The sequence below is a fragment of the Equus przewalskii genome, chromosome X (genome assembly GCF_037783145.1).
Source record: "Equus przewalskii isolate Varuska chromosome X, EquPr2, whole genome shotgun sequence".
Lineage (NCBI taxonomy): Eukaryota > Metazoa > Chordata > Mammalia > Perissodactyla > Equidae > Equus > Equus przewalskii.
Window position 1 is genome coordinate 54,464,954 of NC_091863.1, and position 20,092 is coordinate 54,485,045.

Here is a 20,092-nt window from a genome sequence, read left to right on the forward strand (position 1 = left end):
TGCATTCTCATCATCAGGCAACATATGACTGCATTTGTCTCTGTGCCTGGCTTATTTCACTTAGCATAATGTCCTCCAGGTTCAGTCATGTTGTCACAAATGACAGGTTTTCCTATAAATCACTTTGGGTAGTATGGACATTATAATAATATTAATTCTAATGAACAAGGGGTATCTTTCCATTTATTTGTGTCTTCTTCAACATTCTTTCATCAATGTCTTATGATTTTCAGTGTACAGATCTTTCATCTCTTTGATTAAATTTATTCCTAAGTATCTTACTGCTTTAAATGCTATTGTAAATGGGATTGTTTTCTTAATTTCTTTTAGTTAGTGTATTAGTGTATAAAAAGGGAACTGATTTTTGTATGTTGATTTTGTATCCTATAACTTTATTGAATTTATTTGTTCTAACAGTTTTTTGGTAGAATCTTTAGGGTTTTCTGTATAATATATATAAGATCATGTCATCTGCAAACTGAGACAATTTTACTTCTTCCTTTCTAATTTGGATGCTTTTTGTTTCTTTTCCTTGCCTAATTGTTCTGGTTAGGACTTTTAGTACTATGTTGAATAGAAGTGGTGAGAATGAGCATCCTTGTCTTGTTCCTGATCTTTGAGGAAAAGCTTCCAGCTTTTGAGTATGATGTTACCTGTGGGCTTGTCATATATGGCCTTTATTACGTTGAGGTACATTCTTTCTACACCTAATTTATTGAGAGTTTTCATCATGAAAGGGTATTGAATTTTGTTAAGTTTTTCTTTCTGCATCTATTGAGATGATCATATGATTTTTATCCTTCACTCTGTCAAATATGGTGAACCATATTTATTTATTTGCATATGTTGAACCATCCTTGCATTCCAGGTATAAATTAGACTTGAACATTATGTATGATCCTTTTAACGTGCTGTTGAATTCAATTTGCTAGTATTTTGTTGAGGGTTTTTGAGCTACGTTCATCAGGGTTATTGGCCTGTAATTATCTTTTCTTGTAGTGTCCTTGTCTGGCTTTGGTATCAGGGCAACGCTGGCCTTGTAAAATGAGTTTGGAAGTGTCTAAGATGAGTTTGAGTTTGATAAGGATTGGCATTAATTTTTCTTCAAATGGTAGAATTCACCAGTGAAACCATCTGGTCCTGGGCTTTATTTTGTTGGGAGATTATTGATTAATGATTCAATCTCCTTAGTCATTACTGGTCTGTTCAGATTTTCTTTTCTTCATGATTCAGTCTTGGTGCGTTGTATGTTTCTAGGAATTTATCCATTTCTTCTAGGTTGTTTAATTTGTTGGCATATCAGTTCATGGTAGTCTCTTAGGATCTTTTGTATTTCTATGGTATCAGTTGTAACGTCTCCTCTTTCATTTCTAATTTCATTTATTTGGGCCCACTCTCTTTTCTTCTTGTTAGTTGAGTTAAAGATTTTTCAATTTTGTTTACCTTTTCAAAAAACCAACTCTTATTTTTGTTGAAATTTTCCATTGTTTTGTTTTTCTGGTCTCTATTTCATTTATTTCTGCTCTGATTTTGTTATTTCCTTCCTTCTGTTATCTTTGGGTTTAGTTCTTTTTATAGTTCCTTGAGGTATAAAGTTAGGTTGTTTGTTTGAGATCTGTCTTTTTTGTTAATGTAGGTGTTTATTGTTATAAACTTCCCTTTTAGAACTACTTTTGCTGCATAAGTTTTGATATGTTGTGTTTCCATATTTGTTTGTCTCAAGATTTTTTGAATTTCCTTTTGATTTCTTCTTCTATTGCTATGCCTTCAAATTCACTAATCTTTTCTTCTGCGATGTCTAATTCGATATTAATACTATCCAATATATTTTTCATCCTAGATATAGTTTTTATCTCGAGAAGTTTGATTGGGGTCTTTTGTATCTTCCATGCCTCTACTTAACTTTTTGAATATATGGAATACAATTATAAGAGCTATTTTAATGTCCTCCATTATTGCTAACTTCTGCATCAGTTTCAATTGATTGCTTATTCTCTTCTTTATAGGTTGTGCTTTCCTGCGTCTTTGTATGCTTGGTAATTTATTACTGGATGCCAGACGTTGCAAACTTTACCTTGTTGGGTGCTGGATAATTTTTTATTCTGATAAATATTCCTGACCTCTACTCTGGGAAGCAATTAAATTCCCTGGGATCAAGCTGATCCTTTCAGGTCATGCTTTTATGATTTTTTAGGCAGGTTTGGAGCAGTGATCAGTGTAGGATGAATTATTCCCCACTACTAAGACAAGACCCTTCTGAGTTCTCTACCCAATGCCCCATGAATTAGAGGTTTTCCAGTGTGGTTGGTATGAATAGGCTTTATTCCCAGACCTGTGTGAGTGCCAGGCACTGTTCCCTCTAATATTTTTAGATGGTTATTTTCCTGGCTTCAGCTATTTTCATCCCATATTGTCCTGAACAGTGGTCTGCTAAACACTGGAGGAGGACTCTCTGATTGCTGGAAGTTGTTTTCCTGTACTGTGCTCTCCTCTCTGGTACTCTGTCCTATGAATCCTAGCTGCCTTGGTCTCCCCAGACTCTCAGCCTCATCTCTTGAAATTAGGAAACTTGCTAGGATCCACTTCAGTTCCTGTTCCTATACTGTAGCCTAGAATATCAAGGCAATAAGCTGCACACTTTCAGTGCTCACATTATTTCCTATCTCCCAGAGATCACTCTCTGTGGCCTGATGTGCAATGTCTCAAAAACCATTTTTCATGTATTTCGCCTTGTTTTTTGCAGGGGTGGGAATGGGGAATTGTTCAGGCAAGAACATAAACCTAGTCTCTGTTACATCTTGGTTAGAAGTGGAAATCCATCACAACTTTTCAAAAGTACATCTCATTGTTTTTACACATGGATACACAAATGCATACAAAGATTAGAAGGAAATATACCAAAATTTTAAGAGTGATTAGATTATGAGTGGCTATTCTTTACTTTAAAAAAAAATTGGTAGTTTCAAATTCTTCTACAGTAACCTGGATTGTTTTGTAAAGGGAAAAATACTACTTCTTTTTTCATTTTTATTGCACCACAATTTTTTTACAGGCTTTTTTAAAGAGTAGTTTTAAGTACACAGAAAAATTGAGAGGAATGTATAGAGATTTGACATAGACCCCTGCCCTCACATATGCATAGCCTCCCCCATTATCAACATCCTCCACCAGAATGGTATATTTGTTACAACTGATGAACTTACATTGACACATCATACTCACTCAAAATCCAAAGTTTACTTTAGAGTTCACTCTTGGTGTGTACATTCTATGAGCTTAGACAAATGCATAATTACATGTATCCATAATTACAGTATCATTCAAAGTATTTTCACTGCCCTAAAAATCCTCTGTGCTCCACACCATAATTTTTTAAAGGGAATAAAATCCCTCTGACTTTTTGTTCCTCTTGTTAACATAAATTACTTTATCATCTTAATAATATCAGTGATGTCATTTCCCTACACTGTAAGCTCCCAATAGGGATAAATCACATCTTAGTATTTTCAAATAAATTCTTGTCCAATGCCCATTAACACTCTACATTATGAATATTTAATAAATAGATGGTACCTAAACAGAGAGAGATTATTAAAGTAGTCAATGCTCTACGATTTTTATAGTAAAAATACTGTTTTATTTGTTGGGGTGGAGAAAATATAAAGTATGAAAATACTTTATTCCCAAACCTCAAAACTTCTGGCAGCTTTTTTCCACAGAATGTCGTGTAAACAGCCTACTAATTCTGTTGTCAGTTGTCTTCCTGTTTGGTGACCTGAAGAAAAAAATCCCAAGCTCTGAAAACAAGAATCAAGATCTATTACATCAAATAAAGAGTGCTAACTATATTCAGAACTTATAATCTTTCAGTAATGGGTACAAATACAATCACATTCAGACAGGTTTTCATCATCAATTTTAGGTTTACTAGAAAAATTGATTATATAATACAACCAGAGTTTGCTACAATCACAGTAATTCACCCATCAGTCTGCGAGAGTTTTCAGCCTAGTCTCTTGTTAACGTATTTTCCATGTTCCAAATTTGATCATCATCTGGTGCCTTAATGCTATTGTGAATGAACAGACAGTAAGGCTAGAAATCATTAATAAGAAGTGTTTATACTATTATGTACTAACTAGATCAGATCAAGTTCACAAGAAAGGCCAATTATACCTTAAACCCTCATTAAAATACTTTAAGACCACATTTACACATAAACTTTATTACTTTAAAGTGTAACTCGTGTCTGATTGTTTCTAGTCTAGACATTTACAGGGTTCAATTATATTAGCACACATTAAGGTAAAGTTTAAATTATAACAGAATTCTATCTCTTCCACTCCCTTGGCATTATCAATTTCCACAAAAGGCTTGATTAGAACACTGAGAGTCTCTGATCCCCCAGCCCAGTCAGTAGATGTAGTTTGTTCCATGACTTAGTTAAAAATATTCACATGAGAGTAAAAAGCTACTTAATGTATCTATTTAAAATATTATAAACCTTTGAGAGTATAAGTGTATAACTAGATATCACAATAAAACTTTGGCTAACTGTAATCTTAGGAAAATTAGTTATTCTGGATAATGAAGTTTTCTAACTAGCTGACAGTTTACTTTCATTAAACACAAAATATTTTTTTAATTAAAAAGTCTAAATCATTTCATTCAGCTTATTAATTTTTCTAAAAATTATGTTTTATGAATTATGTGTTTCTAAACATACTATCTAGTTTTCTGAAGCACAATTTGACCTTTATTTGACCAAAGTCAATAACACTAAAACTATCATATTTTATTTCACTATTAATATATCGTACTGATGTCTTTGGGAATTATTTTAGAGTACAGATTGTTATATTTTTAAAAATACTTGAAACTGTTTTATAAAATTTGTATAGTTTTTTCTTCCCCGTGGTAAGGTTATCTGTATATTTCCCTGCAGACTTTTTCTCTCTGTGTAATATGCTACCATTAAAATGCTAAGGGTTAGAAAACCAGATAAACCAAGCTTACCAAAATTGTGTCTAAAAATAACTGGATTCTTAGTGAGAGTCTGAAGGAAGGGTGTCATCAGTAAAACATAGCTCATAGAATCTAGAATTTAAAAGGCTCTTAAAGATTATCTAGTCAAAAGATTTCCTTTTTAAAAATAGCAGTGACTTTGTTTCTATAAAAACATACTACACTCAAAAAGAAACGTACTACATACTTATAAAAATTCAAGCAATCTGGTAAAATATAAAGAAAGCAACAAATCACCTAAAATGCCATCACTCGGAATAAATCCCACTGTTAACACTTAGCAACTATTATTCCAGTTATATCTCTATATACATGTTGGAAGGATGAATTGGGGCAAGAATTCTCTAGGAATAGAATCATACTACTTGTGTTCTTCAGGATACAGGGTTCTACAGAAGGCTCGGGGGTTAGGGGATGCTGAGATTTGGCTCTACATCTCTGCTTCAACCAGAGCAACTCTAGTCTATTTTACTTGGGGGCAGCGTTCATATAAGATTGCATAACAAAAGAATGCTGCTGCTAAAAAGAAGTTAAAAACTAGAAATGTAGTTCACTACTTTCATTTTATAGTTAGAAAAAAACAAGATCCAGCAATATTATTGACTTGCCTGAAGGTACACAGCTAATTTAAAATCAAACTGGAAACGTGAAATTAGGATTCTAACCTCACAATTTTCCACTACACATGAGTTTGAAGCTCAGAGGTTTGTCTGTTTTTGTTGATGTTCTGTTACTTTTGCTTAGTGTCTCATTCTAGCTCAGTCAACGTGGAATCTGGATAGGTGAGGTATTATAGTTAAAGGAAGGAAGAATAAGGAAAAGGAAGTGAGAATAAGGAAAAATCTGTTAACCTGAAAATTTTGCTACTGTTTTGACATCTGTCTTAGAATTACATGCATATTAACACGTTTCTAAAACACCTGCAGAAATTCTACTGACCTACAATGATTTCTTCAATCTTCTCCTTGGCAAGTAATTCTTCTTTCCTTTCTAAAAGCATGTCAATGTGGAGCAGTAGAGCTTTTCCAATATTTTCTGATGACTTAAAATGTTCACAGATAATCTTCAGGAAATAAAATCCAACAGATTCCCTGTTGAATGAGACATAATTTTAAGTGGTGTGAATAATTGGTTTTTTGATCAATGGGATTGAAGTTTATTTGAGTATGAGCAAAACAGGCAAGATAAAGCTATATCTGAGCTTAGGTCATATCATTAAATGTATAAATAAGCCTACTTGTCAACAATAAATCACTTAATTCAATTTCTGTTTAATTTATTAAGCCACAAATGTTTTCTTTTCATGAATACCTTTAGTTAGATAATCATCTCTCTCCTAATATCCAGTTTATGCTTTTTCTCCAGAACTGATGCCAATTTATAAAAATTGGAACATGAGATCCAGTAAAAGTACATGAACTAACATTAGAAATTTACCAGTCTCTTGTGATGAGAACTTTCAAGATCTACTCTCTTAGCAACTTTCAAATATACCATACAGCAGTGTCAGTGATAATCATCATATTGTACATTACACACCCAATATTGATTTATCTTATAACTGGAAGTTTATATCTTTTGACCACCTTCTCATGTCATCAGGCTATACATCTTAAACTTACACAATGCTGAATGTCAATTATATCTCAATAAAACTGAAAGAAAAAAGAAATTTACCAGTTCCCTCCGCCAAGAGCTCCTTTAAAAAGTTATTTATGTTTGATTACACAAATAATACACCAGTATATTCTGATTATTTAAAAATACAAACAGTTCATGGATTGGAAGACTTAATATTGTTAAGATGTCAATACTCCCAAAATGATCTACAGATTTAATACAATCCCTATGAAAATCTCAATGACATTTTTTGTAGAAATGGAAAATTATCCTAAAATTCCTGTGGAATCTCAAGGGACCCTGAAGAGCCAAGACAATCCTGAAACAGAAGAACAAAGCTGGAGGAACAAAACTCACACTGCCTGATTTCAAAATTTGCTACAAAGGTAGAACAATCAAAACAATGTGGTACTGGCATAAAGACATATACTCCAATGGAATAGAATAGAGAATCCAGAAATAAATTCTCATAATATATAGTCAAATGGTTTTCAGCAGGGATGCCAAGACCAATCAATGAAGGAAAGAGAAATCTTTTCAACAAATGGTGCTGGGACTACCAGATATCCATATGCAAAATAATGAAATTGGACCTTTACCTTACACCATATACAAAATTGAACTCAAAATGGATCAAAGACCTAAATGAAAGAGCTAAAGTATAAAACTCTTAGAAGAAAACCTAGGGGAAAATCTTCATGACATTGGATTTGTCAATGATTTCTTGGATATGACAACATATGCACATGTAACAAAAGTAAAAATGGATAAATTAGACTATATCAAAATTAAAAATTTCTGTGTATCAAAGGGTACAATCAACAGACTGAAAAGGTAAATTATGGAATGGGAGAAAATATATGCAAATAATATATCTGATATGGAGTTAATATTGAGAATATATAAAGAACTCCTAAATTCAACAACAAAAAACTAAACAACTTGATTTAAAAATTGGCAAAGGACTTGAATAGACATTTCTCCAAAGAAGATATACAAACGGGAACAATCACATGGAAAGATACTCAACATCACTAATCATTAGAGAAATGCAAATCAAAACCACAAGAGACACCACCTCACACCCATTATGATGGCTACTATCAAAAAGACAAAAAATAACAAGTGTTGGTGAGGATGTGGAAAATTGGAAACCTTGTGCACTGTAGGTAGGAAGGTAAAATGGTGCAGCCACAATGGAAAACAGCATGGTGATTCCTTTAAAAAATTATAAACAGAATTTCCATATGATCCAGTAATTCTACTTATAAGCCCAAAATAACTTAAAGTAGGATCCCAAAGAAATATCTGTACACCCATGTTCATAGCAGCATTATTCACAATAGCCAAAAGGTGGAAGTACCCAAGTCTCCAATGACGGATGAAGGGATAAATGAAATGTAGTATATACATACCATGAAATACTATTCAGTCTTTAAAAGGGAGGAAATTTTGACACATGGTACAACATAAACGAACCTTGAGGACAATATGCTAAGTGAAATACATTAGTCAGAAAAAGACAAATATTGTATGATTCTACTAATATGAAGTACCTAGAGTAGGCAAATTAATAGAGACAGAAAGTAGAACGGTGTATGCCAGGGGCTGGCGGAGGGTGGGGAATAGGAGGCTGTTGCTTAATGGGTACAGAGTTTCAGTTTTGCAAGATGAAAAGAGTTCTGGTGATTAGTTGCAAAGCAATGTGAATGTACTTAATACGAGTGAACTGTACACTTAAAAATGGTTAAAATGGTAAATTTTGTTATGTGTATTTTTACCACAATTAAAAACTTAAAAAATGTTTTTTAATAAAATAATGCAAATAGCAAAGCTAAAGCTAACATTTCCCTGGACCCTTACCCTGTCCCAGTCCCTTTCTCAGAGGTAACCACTCCTAAGTTTGCTAAGTATCCTTTTCAGTCCTTCCTTGGTGCATTTACATGCATATCTGTACCTATAGCAACATATTTTTAAAATACGTAAATTATATATTATGTATACTTTGCTTCTTTCTCTGAACAACATGTCTTAAGGGGTCATTATATATAGATTTACCTTACTCTTTTTAACTGCCACACAGTATTTTATAGTATAGAGATATGTTACTTTTCTTATCTATTCTTCTATTGATGATATTCAGGATGCTTTCAATGTTTCACTCTTACAAGCAATATTCCAGTAAATATCCTTGTAAACATGGAAAAATAAAATCTTAAGGAAAAAAAAAACTAATAAAACCATTCTGCCTATGAAAAGCCTAAATTTTCTTCTAACACTACACATGTGGAATATTTAGTGGCATGATATAAGACACTGTTCTTAGAAAAAAGAAAACATTTTCTCTGCTTTCATGGAATCTTCTCATACCAGCATAAGGAGGGGTAGTAATAAAGGGTTACAAATATTAATCGAGTATATGTTCTGTGCTGGGTACCGTGCTAAGACCCTTAGACACATTATCTTATTTAATTTTTTTTTTACAACTTTCTTTTTTTAAAGATTTTATTTTTTTCCTTTTTCTCCCCAAAGCCCCCCGGTACACAGTTATATATTCTTCGTTGTGGGTCCCTCCAGTTGTGGCATGTGGGACGCTGCCTCAGTGTGGCCCAACAAGCAGTGCCATGTCCACGCCCAGGATCTGAACCAACGAAACACTGGGCCGCCTGCAGCAGAGCACCCGAACTCAACCACTCCACCACGGGGCCAGCCCTATCTTATTTAATTTTTATAACAACACCACAAAATGTGTTGCATCACACTCATTTTGCAGTTGAGGCTGAGAAAGGCCATAAAACAGATTCAAGCTTATAGAACAAAAGGGACATTCAGGGTTTGAACCCAAGTCTGTTTTACCGAAGAGTTTCCCATTATATTCCACTGACGTCCTGTGAAAATAATATTCAGGGTCACAACAACAACAATGGTGATGAATATGATTCAAAGGAAAATGATTTAACTCCCCATTAAGTGTCTTCATTAATTCAAGTTAACTACAAATCATTTTTAGTTGATTCCTCTTCCTCCTATGAGAGATGTCTACAAACAATAAAGAAATGGACAAAATAAATGCTGACAATTAGGATCTAATCAAGTTATATGAACTGTTGCCAGGAATATGCCACCATCTTTCCTCTGACCATACTAATAAGTTTCATATTTGGACATACATTGTTGGTCAAATGCACATTCAAGGTAACATCTTCTCTCCTAATCTAAGTCTTACTCATTTCTCAAATTTAAACTGCAGGGTGACAAGACAGGGTACATATTTTTAAAATTTTTCCCAAAGAATTTTAGGGGCATTGTTGGAAAATTTTATAGTCTATAAAATCTCTTCTATATATTTTTTTTTACAAAGAATTGTCACAAACACTGGGAAGTTTTAAATTAATGAATTAAGAAATTATTAATTATCACTGTTCATAATATAGTGACTGACCATTAAAATGCATATTAAGGACTTCTACTTACAGAAAAATGGAGGAGATGTTCTCTTCCCTATTCTTCCTTCTAAGTATAACTAAAAACTCTTGACATTATATGTAAAATAAACACAAGATCACTCTGAAAGGTAGAGAGAAAAAGAACCACTAAGAACTTTAGGACCCAATGAATGGCATAATGATGAGTCTTTGGTTTTCTTTTTTGCTTCACATATCCTGGACTGGGTGCTGGAAAAGCTGGCAACCTGGGAACACCAATGGGTACAGACAGAAAAAGCTCCAAGAAAAGCATGCCTTCTCTAGCCAAAGGACACAGCCTAGCAAGGCTTATAACTTATAGACAATAACCACTTGGCTCCAGCAAAACACCACAGAGAAAACAGTGGCCTCATTCCCATTCCTGCTAGAAAAGGCTAAGTAGAGCCTAAACTTCCTTTTTAGCCAGTCTGTAAATAAGGCACTCAGCACCCTCACCAGGGTGTGAGAGAAGGCCAAGTAGGGAGCCAGGACTTTCATCCCTGCCGGGTAGGTAAAGAAGCTCCACACTTTCAAGGTGCTGGTGGAGACCACCTGGGGAGCCTGAATTTCCACTCTCACCTGGTGTTAACGAAGCATCCGTCTCTCTCCCTGCTGATGTGGTGTCAGAGGAGGCCTAATGGAGACTTAGGACTTTCATAATCACCTTGTGGTAATGAAGTGACCCCCTCTCCTGCACAGTGTCACAAAGACCACATGTAGCAGTAATGAAGCACAAAATCAAGTGGTATCAGTGTAGGCTTAGAAGAGAGTCAAAACTCCCATCCTATCCAGCAGTAATGAGCAACCCTCCTCCTCTTCTTCCCTTCTCCATCCCATCTCAATGGAAGCTGAGTGGGAAATGTAGACTTCCATCCCATCTGGCAATAATGAAGTAGTGTCTCCCTCCTCCCTGCCAGATCAGTGTCAGAGGAGGACAACTAAAACAAGATTTGAATAAGACCCAAGTCTTATAACATAATATTCAAAATATTCAGCTGTCAATCAAAAATCACTCATCATACCAAGAACAAGAAGAATCTAATCTAGATTATAAAAGATAGTCAACAGATGCCAACACCAAGATGACAGAGATGTTAGAACTAACAAGGACTTTAAAGCAGCCATCATAAAAATGCTACAAGGACCAAATATAAACAAGCTTGAAACAATGAAAAGTAGAAAGTCTCTGCAAAGAAATAAAAAGAATCAACAAAGAAACAGAAGATACAAAGAAGAACCAAATGGAAATTTTAGAACTGAAAAACATAACGTGCTAGGCTGAGAATAGCTAAAAGATAGCTTCAATTCTAATCCTCAGAACCTGTCGGTGTTACCTTATTTGGAAAAAGGGTCTTTGTAGATGTGATTAAGACAAGGACCTTGAGATGAGATTATCCTGGATTTTCTGGGTGGGCCCTAAATGCCATCAGAATTGTCCTTATAAAAGAGAGGCAGAGGGAGATTAGACACACAGAAGAGGAGAAAATGTGTCCACGGAGGCAGAGATTGGAATGAAGTGGCCACAAGTTAAGGAATGCCAGCAGCCACCAGAAACTGGAAGAGGCAAGAAACCAACTCTCCCCTAGAGCCTCTGGAGGGACGGCAACCCTGCCAACACTTTGATTTCAGACTTCTGGCCTCCAGACTGTGAGAGAATAAATTTCTGTTGTTTTAAGCCTCCCAGTTTGTGGTAATTTGTTACAAAAGCCAGGAAACTAAAACATACAATAACTAAAATTTAGAAAATAACTCAATAGATAGGCTCAACAGCAGAATGGAGAAGAGAGAGGAAAGAATTAGTGAACTTCTAAATGAAAATTACACAATCTGAGCAACAGAAAGAAGATAAAGGGAAAAAAAAAAAAAACCTGAATGGAGCCTCAGAGACCTGTGAGAATATAAGAAAAAACCGAACATTTGTGTCATCAGAATCCTGGAGGGAAAGGAGAAAGAAGGTAAGGCAGAACAAGTATTCAAAGAAATAATGTCTGAAAATTCACAAATTTGGCAAAAAAGATAAACCTAGAAATTCAAGAAGCTGAGTAAACCCCAAACAGGATAAATCCCATGAGAATTCACCCTAAGACATAGTCAAACTTCCCATAACTAAAGACAGAGAAAAAAATCTGGAACACTCTGAGAGAGAAATGACAACTTACCTATAGGAGTCATTTCACTCCTAGGAATTTACCCAGTTGATTTGAATACTTAGGTCTACACAAAAATCTACATGCAAATGTTTATAACAACTTTATTCATAATCACTAAAATCTAGAAGCAACCAAGATGTTCTTCAATAAGTGAATGGATAAACAAACTGTGGTACATTATTCAATGGAAAATTATTCACTAATAAAAAGAAATGAGCTACCAAGCAACAAAAAGATATGGAGGAACCCGAAATACATATTGCTAAGTGAAAGAAGTCAGTCTGAAAAGGCCACATACTGTATGATTCCAGTTACATGACATTCTGGAAATGGCAAAACAGTTAAAAAAAGAAGAGAGAGAGACAGAAGGGAGCCCAACAAACAGGCTTTCCTAGGTTCTTCCCTGTCTACCACCTAATTCATGTTATGCTAAGGTAATAGCTCGGTTCCTGAAACAGGTTTTTTTATCTGAATTCTTTTAGGCAGTTAAAGGGAAGGTAACAAGAAAAACTTTCTGAGTCTATTGTTTATTAAAAATAAGCAGCCTAGGGAGTTCTCATCAAGATGGCGCTGTGAGCAGACGTTGAACTCGCCTCCTCCCACAAACACAACCAGGTTACAACAATTTTAGGAAGAATCACCCTGGACTGAAAACTGAAAACTGGATAAAAAGAACCCCCACGAAAAGGGACAGTCCTGACAAAAGCAGAAGAGGCAGTAACTCCAGCCAAAGAGGAAAAAAGGCACCTTCAGGAGCAGCAGAGCTTCTCAGATGGCCAGGCAGGAGCCAACCTAAGGATATCCAGATAGCATCTCAAGACGCCTCAGAGTCTCGTGCTACTATGCATCAGAAGGCGGATGGACTTCCCCCCGGGAGGAGGTGGAAATAGGTGAAAACTCTCCAACCCCTGACCCCCGACCCCCGGACAGCCTAGTTCCTGCAGGAGGCTCTCTTCCAGCAGACTCCCCAGTAGCATCGCCACATGCCAAGGGTGGAAGTGTGCACTCACCAGTGGAGTGATGGTGGAAACAGGTGACAATAGCCCTACGCAAGCCCCCCGTGATAACACCTAAGCCCAGGGGGAATCCCCAGGGTCCCGCACCCACTGGCGGGGAAGGCCTCCGCTCACCATTAGGAGGGAGGCTCCTCCCAGAATCCAGAACAACGGGAAGCTCCTGGTGGGCGGATTCCCTGGCACTGCACCAGACCACCAGCTGCTGCTGGGCCCACGGTCTCCGGCGCACAGGTCGGTGCAGGGGGTGCCCGGACTTCCCATGGACGTGCTTGGGGACTGGGTGGAGCTCCAACACCCGGCTCTGTGGCCTGCGGGGATGCTCCAGGGTCCTGCAAACCCCCAGCAGGGAGGGCCTCTGCTTGCCATTGGCAGGGAGGCCCCGCCAAGCATTCGAAACACCAGGAAGCTCCCCAGAGCAGAATTCCCCACAAGGCAGCAGCTTACAAGCCACCACCAGGCCCACGGACTCTGGCCGTGTCCCAGACGAGGCAAGGAGCTCCCAGAGATCCCATGAGAGTGGAGTGGGGCACAGTGTAGCTCCGGTGAAACAGCTACATGGCCCAGGGGGGAACTCCAGGTTCCTACAGCAGCCTCAGCAAAAGCCTCTGCACAGCACTAGTGGAGAGGTCCTGACTGGCATTCGCAAGGTGGGAAGGCCCTGGGGCAAAAGTAGCACTGCTAGGAGAGCTAACGACAGACTGCAGAAGATACCCATAGCTCTGCTGGGACCTATAGTGGACAAGTGTGATCTTGTGGGCTCTGTTAGGGACAAAGTGGCGATTATAGGTGATCCTGCTCCTGGCTGCTGGGAAAGCCCACAACACCACTGCAGACCACAAGGAGGGAGCGGGTCTAAGTGGGCTGCAACAGTAGGCATCAGCAGCCTGAGGCCCCCTTGCGATTGCTCCCAAACCAACGAGGGACCCCACAGGACCACTGTGACTACGAGGAGGGGTCCAGGTCCAGTCAGTAACAGCTGACAGGGTTCCTGGTTGGTGCAGTCTAAACAGCTGCCCCCCCAAAAAACCAGTCGCAACAAGTGGAAGCAGTAACTAAACTCTATGTGGAGGCACAAATCCATGCCATCAAGCAGTATGAGAAAATATATTAAATCTCCAGAACAGAAGGAAAATGATAAGCACCCAGAAAACAATCCCAAAGACAATGAAATCTATAACCTAAATGACGATGATTTCAAAACAGCCATTATTAAAAAACTCAACAAGTTAAAAGAGAACTCAGATAGACAACTCAATGAGTTCAGGAGCTATGTCACAAAAGAGCTTGACACTATAAAGAAGAACCAATTAGAAATACTGGAGATGAAGAACACAATGGAGGAGATTAAGAAAAATCTGGACTCTCTGAACAGTAGGGTCGATAATATGGAGGACAGAATTAGCAATTTGGAGGATAGGAATATAGAAACACTGCAGACAGAGGAGGAGAGAGAACTAACACTAAAAAGAAATGAAGAAACTCTCCGAGAATTATCCGACTCAATTAGGAGATGCAACATAAGGATTATAGGTATACCAGAGGGAGAAGAGAAGGAGAAGGGGGCAGAAGGCCTGTTCAAAGAAATAATAGCTGAGAACTTTCCAAACTTGGGAAGGGAGATGGAACTTCATGTGACAGAAGCCAATAGATCTCCAAACTTTATTAACGCAAGAAGACCAACCCCAAGGCATATAGTAGTGAAACTAGCAAAAGTCAACGACAAAGAGAAAATACTAAGGGCAGCCAGGCAGAAGAAAATAACTTACAAAGGAAACCTCATAAGGCTATCAGCAGATTTCTCAGGAGAGAACTTACAGGCTAGAAGAGATTGGAATGAAATATTCCAAACTCGGAAGGACAAAAACCTGCAGCCAAGAATACTCTACCCAGAGAAAATATCCTTCAAATACAATGGAGAAATAAAAACTTTCCCAGATAAACAAAAGTTAAGGGAGTTCATCGCCACAAAACCTCTTCAAGAAATGCTCAGGAAGAACCTCATTCCTGAAAAATCAAAAAAAGGAAAGGGGTTACAAAATCCAGAACAAAGGAGATAAGCAGAAGGACAATAACACAAAGTAACAGCTCTCCATCAGAACAAAATGCAAAAGAACCGGAAAACAAGTCATAAAATGGCAACAGTAGGCCCCCACGTTTGAATAATCACTCTGAACGGGAATGGATTGAACTCTCTAATCAAAAGGCACAGGGTGGCAGGATGGATCAAGGAACAAGATCCAACAGTATGCTGCCTCCAGGAAACACACCTCAGCCCCAAAGACAAACACAGACTCAAAGTGAAGGGATGGACGACAATACTCCAAGCTAATAATGAACAAAAGGAAGCAGGTGTTGCCATACTTATATCAGACAAAGTAGACTTCAAAGCAAAACAGATAAAGAAAGACAAAGAGGGGCAGGATATAATGATAAAAGGGACGCTCCACCAAGATGACATAACGCTTATAGATATATACGCACCTAACACAGAAGCACCAAAATTCGTAAAGAAACTATTAACAAAACTAAAAGGAGACATCAACAGCAATACAATAATAGTAGGCGAACTCAACACCCCATTAACACCAATGGACAGATCATCCAGACAGAAAATCAACAAGGAAATTACAGAATTAAATGAAAATTTAGATCAGATGGACCTAATAGATATATATAGGACACTTCATCCAAAAACAGCAGGTTACACATTCTTCTCAAGCACGCATGGAACATTCTCAAGGATAGACCATATCTTGGGAAACAAAGCAAGCATCAGTAAGTTCAAGAGGGGTGAAATAATATCAAGCATCTTTTCTGATCATAATGCTATGAAACTAGAAATCAACTACAAGAATAAAGCTGGGAAAGGGCCAAAAATGTGGAGACTAAGTAACATGCTACTGAACAAACAATGGATTATTGAAAAAATCAAACATTATCTGGAGACAAATGAAAATGAAAACACACCATACCAAATGATTTGGGACGCAGGAAAGGCAGTCCTAAGATGGAAATTCATTGCAATACAAGCTCACCTCAAATAAGCAAGAAAAATCTTACATAAACAACCTCAAATGACACCTAACGGAATTAGAAAAAGAAGAACAAACAAAGCCCAAAGTCAGTAGAAGGAGGGAAATAATAAAAATTAGAGCAGAAATAAATGATATGGAATCAAAAAAGAAAGTAGAAAGGATCAATGAAACAAAGAGTTGGTTCTTTGAAAAAATTAACAAAATCGACAAACCCTTAGCCAGACTCACTAAAAAAAAAAGAGAGAAGTCGCAAATAAATAAAATTAGAAACGAGACAGGAGAAATCACAACAGATACCAAAGAAATACAAAGGATCATAAGAGAATATTATGAAAAACTATATGCCAACAAATTGAACAACCTAGAAGAAATGGATAAATTCCTAGACTCATACAACCTAGCCAAACTGAATCAGGAAGAAATAGAGAATCTGAACAGACCAATTACAAGTAAAGAAATAGAAACAGTAATCAAAAACCTCCCCAAAAATAAGAGTCCAGGACCAGACGGCTTCTCTGGAGAATTCTACCAAACATTCAAAGAAGGTTTAATACCTATCCTTCTCAAACTGTTCCAGAAAACAGAGGAAGATGGAGCACTCCCTAATACATTCTATGAAGCCAACATCACCCTGATCCCCAAACCTGACAAGGACAACACAAAGAAGGAAACCTACAGGCCAATATCACTGATGACATAGATGCAAAAATCCTCAACAAAATTTTGGCAAACCGAATACAGCAATATATCAAAAAGATTATACACCATGATCAAGTGGGATGTATACCAGGGACACAGGGATGGTTCAACATCCGCAAGTCAACCAACGTGATTCACTACATTAACAAAATGAGAAACAAAAACCACATGATCATCTCAATAGATGCAGAGAAACCATTCGACAAGATCCAACATCCATTTTTGATAAAAACCCTCAATAAAATAGGTATAGAAGGAAAGTACCTCAACATAATAAAGGCCATATATGACAAACCCACAGCCAACATCATACTCAACGGACAAAAACTGAAACCCATCCCTCTCAGAACAGGAACAAGACAAGGGTGCCCACTTTCACCACTCTTATTCAACATAGTACTGGAGGTTTTGGCCAGAGCTATTTCGCAGGAAAAAGGAATAAAAGGAATCCAAATAGGCAATGAAGAAGTAAAACTCTCGCTGTTTGCAGATGACATGATCTTATATATAGAAAACCCCAAAGAATCCATAGAAAAACTATTAGAAACAATCAACAACTACAACAAAGTTGCAGGGTACAAAATCAACATACATAAATCAGTAGCATTTCTATATGCTAACAATGAGCTAACAGAGAAAGATCTCAAGAACTCTATCCCATTCACGATTGCAACAAAAAGAATAAAATACCTTGGGATAAATTTAACCAAGGAAGTGAAAGATCTGTACAACGAAAACTACAAGACCTTCTTGAAAGAAATCGACAATGACATAAAGAGATGGAAAGACATTCCATGCACATGGATTGGAAGAATAAACATAGTTAAAATGTCCATACTACCTAAAGCAATCCACAGATTCAACGCTATCCCAATCAGAATTCCAATGTCATTCTTTACAGAAATTGAACAAAGAATCCAAAAGTTCATATGGGGCAACAAAAGACCCCAAATTGCTAAAGCAATCCTGAAAAAGAAGAACAAAGCTGGAGGCATCACAATCCCTGACTTCAAAGCATAATACAAAGCCACGGAAATCAAAACAGCATGGTACTGGTACAAAAACAGGTGCACAGATCCATGGAACAGAATTGAAAGCCCAGAAATAAAACCACACATCTATGGACAGCTAACCTTTGACAAAGGAGCTGAGGGCCTACAATGGAGGAAAGAAAGTCTCTTCAACAAATGGTGCTGGGAAAACTGGACAGCCACATGTAAAAGAATGAAAATCAACCATTCTTTTTCACCATTTACTAAAATAAACTCAACATGGATCAAAGACCTAAAGATTAGCCCTGAAACGGTAAGTCTTCTAGAAGAGAATATCGGCAGTACACTCTTTGACATCAGCTTCAAAAGAATCTTTTCGGACACCATAACCCCTCACATGAGGGAAACAATAGAAAGAATAAACAAATGGGACTCCAACAGGCTAAAGAGCTTCTTCAAGGCAAGGGAAAACAGGATTGAAACAAAAAAACAACCTACTAATTGGGAAAAAATATTCACAAGTTATTTATCCGACAAAGGGTTAATCTCCATAATACGCAAAGAACTCACACAACTCAACAATAAAACATCAAATAACCCAATTACAAAATGGGCAGGGGACATGAACAGACATTTCTCCAAAGAAGATAGACGGATGGCCAATAGACACATGAAAAGATGCTCATCATCACTAATCATCAGGGAAATGCAAATCAAAACTACACTAAGATCTCACCTTACACCTGTTAGAATGGCAAAAATATCCAAAACCAAGAGTGACAAATGTTGGAGAGGCTGTGGAGAAAAGGGAACCCTCATACACTGTTGGTGGGAATGCAAACTGGTGCAGCCACTATGGAAAACAGTATGGAGATTCCTCAAAAAGTTAAGAATAGAAATACCTTATGACCCAGCCATCCCACTACTGGGTATCTATCCTAAGAACCTGAAATCAGCAATTCCAGAAGTTCCATGCACCCCTATCTTCATCGCAGCATTATTCACAATAGCCAAGTCATGGAACCAACCTAAGTGCCCAGCAACTGATGATTGGATAAAGAAGATGTGGTATATATATACAATGGAATACTGCTCAGCCATAAAAAAGGACAAAGTTGTCCCATTCACAACAACATGGATAGACCTTGAGGGTATTATGTTGAGTGAAACAAGCCAGACAGAGAAAGACGAACTCTGTATGACTCCACTCATAGGTGGTAGTTAACATATGGACAAAGAGAACTGATCGGTGGTTGCCAGGGGAAAGGGGGGTGGGGGGAGGGCACTAGGGGTGAAGTGGTGTACCTACAACATGACTAATAATGATGTACAACTGTAATTTCCCAAGGATGTTAGCTTTCATAACCTTAATTTAAAAAAAAGTAAAAAAAAAAAAAAAGAGAGACAATAAGAAAAATAGAAACAGTGAAAAGATCAGTGGTAGCCAGCAATTCAGGAAGACAAACAGGTGAAGCACAGAGGATTTTTAGGGCAGTGAAACTACCATGTATGCTACTTGTCATTATTCACTTGTTAAAACCCATAGAACTCTACAGCACAATGAGTGAACCTTAATGTATGTAAATTTTAAAAATATATCATTAAGGAGGTTGGGGAATCCCAGGATGGAATACAGACTGTGACAAGAGAATCTAACAAATGTATGAATCTGTACAATTATATAAAACAACCTCACTGTGGGGGATGGGGGAAAAGGTACCAACCTAAGTAACTTTGGAAATGAGTAGAGTTTGTAGGCCTAAAGGCACAAGGAAATGCACAAAAATACTGTATTTTAGTTGATAAAGTTGTTTCCCATGGGGGTACAGGTTAACAATCCTGATACTTCTATATATGTAAACGGGAATTAAACAATTAAGTAAATGGATAATGGATGGTGGGAGCCAGGTTTCTCACTGTTGGGTTAGGAACAGATAAGCAAGTGTTATTTGCAAGCAAGGCTAGAATGATCTATGTGGTAATGGATTAGAGTTTGAAACATCAGTAAGAAACCATATTTAGTTTAATATAGACACAGACGGTTACATATAAAAATATTTATAGATATGTCTACATCCATGGATTAGTATA

At 37.2% G+C, this 20,092-nt stretch overlaps 1 protein-coding gene across 3 annotated transcripts in view; it reads right to left on the minus strand.

The window, feature by feature from the left end:
• Window positions 1-20,092, minus strand: part of TEX11 (testis expressed 11) — a 364,622-nt gene that overhangs the window by 113,751 nt on the left and 230,779 nt on the right. For all 3 annotated transcript variants that reach the window (XR_011535861.1, XM_070604036.1, XM_070604035.1), the window contains exons 14-15: window positions 5,965-6,116; window positions 3,690-3,775 (exon numbers count right to left, since the gene is read on the minus strand). Coding sequence is in view for 2 of the 3 variants with exons in the window: in XM_070604036.1 (XP_070460137.1) it covers window positions 3,690-3,775; window positions 5,965-6,116 (238 nt within the window). In the remaining variant the exon portion in view is untranslated. The remainder of the gene's footprint in view (window positions 1-3,689; window positions 3,776-5,964; window positions 6,117-20,092) is intronic.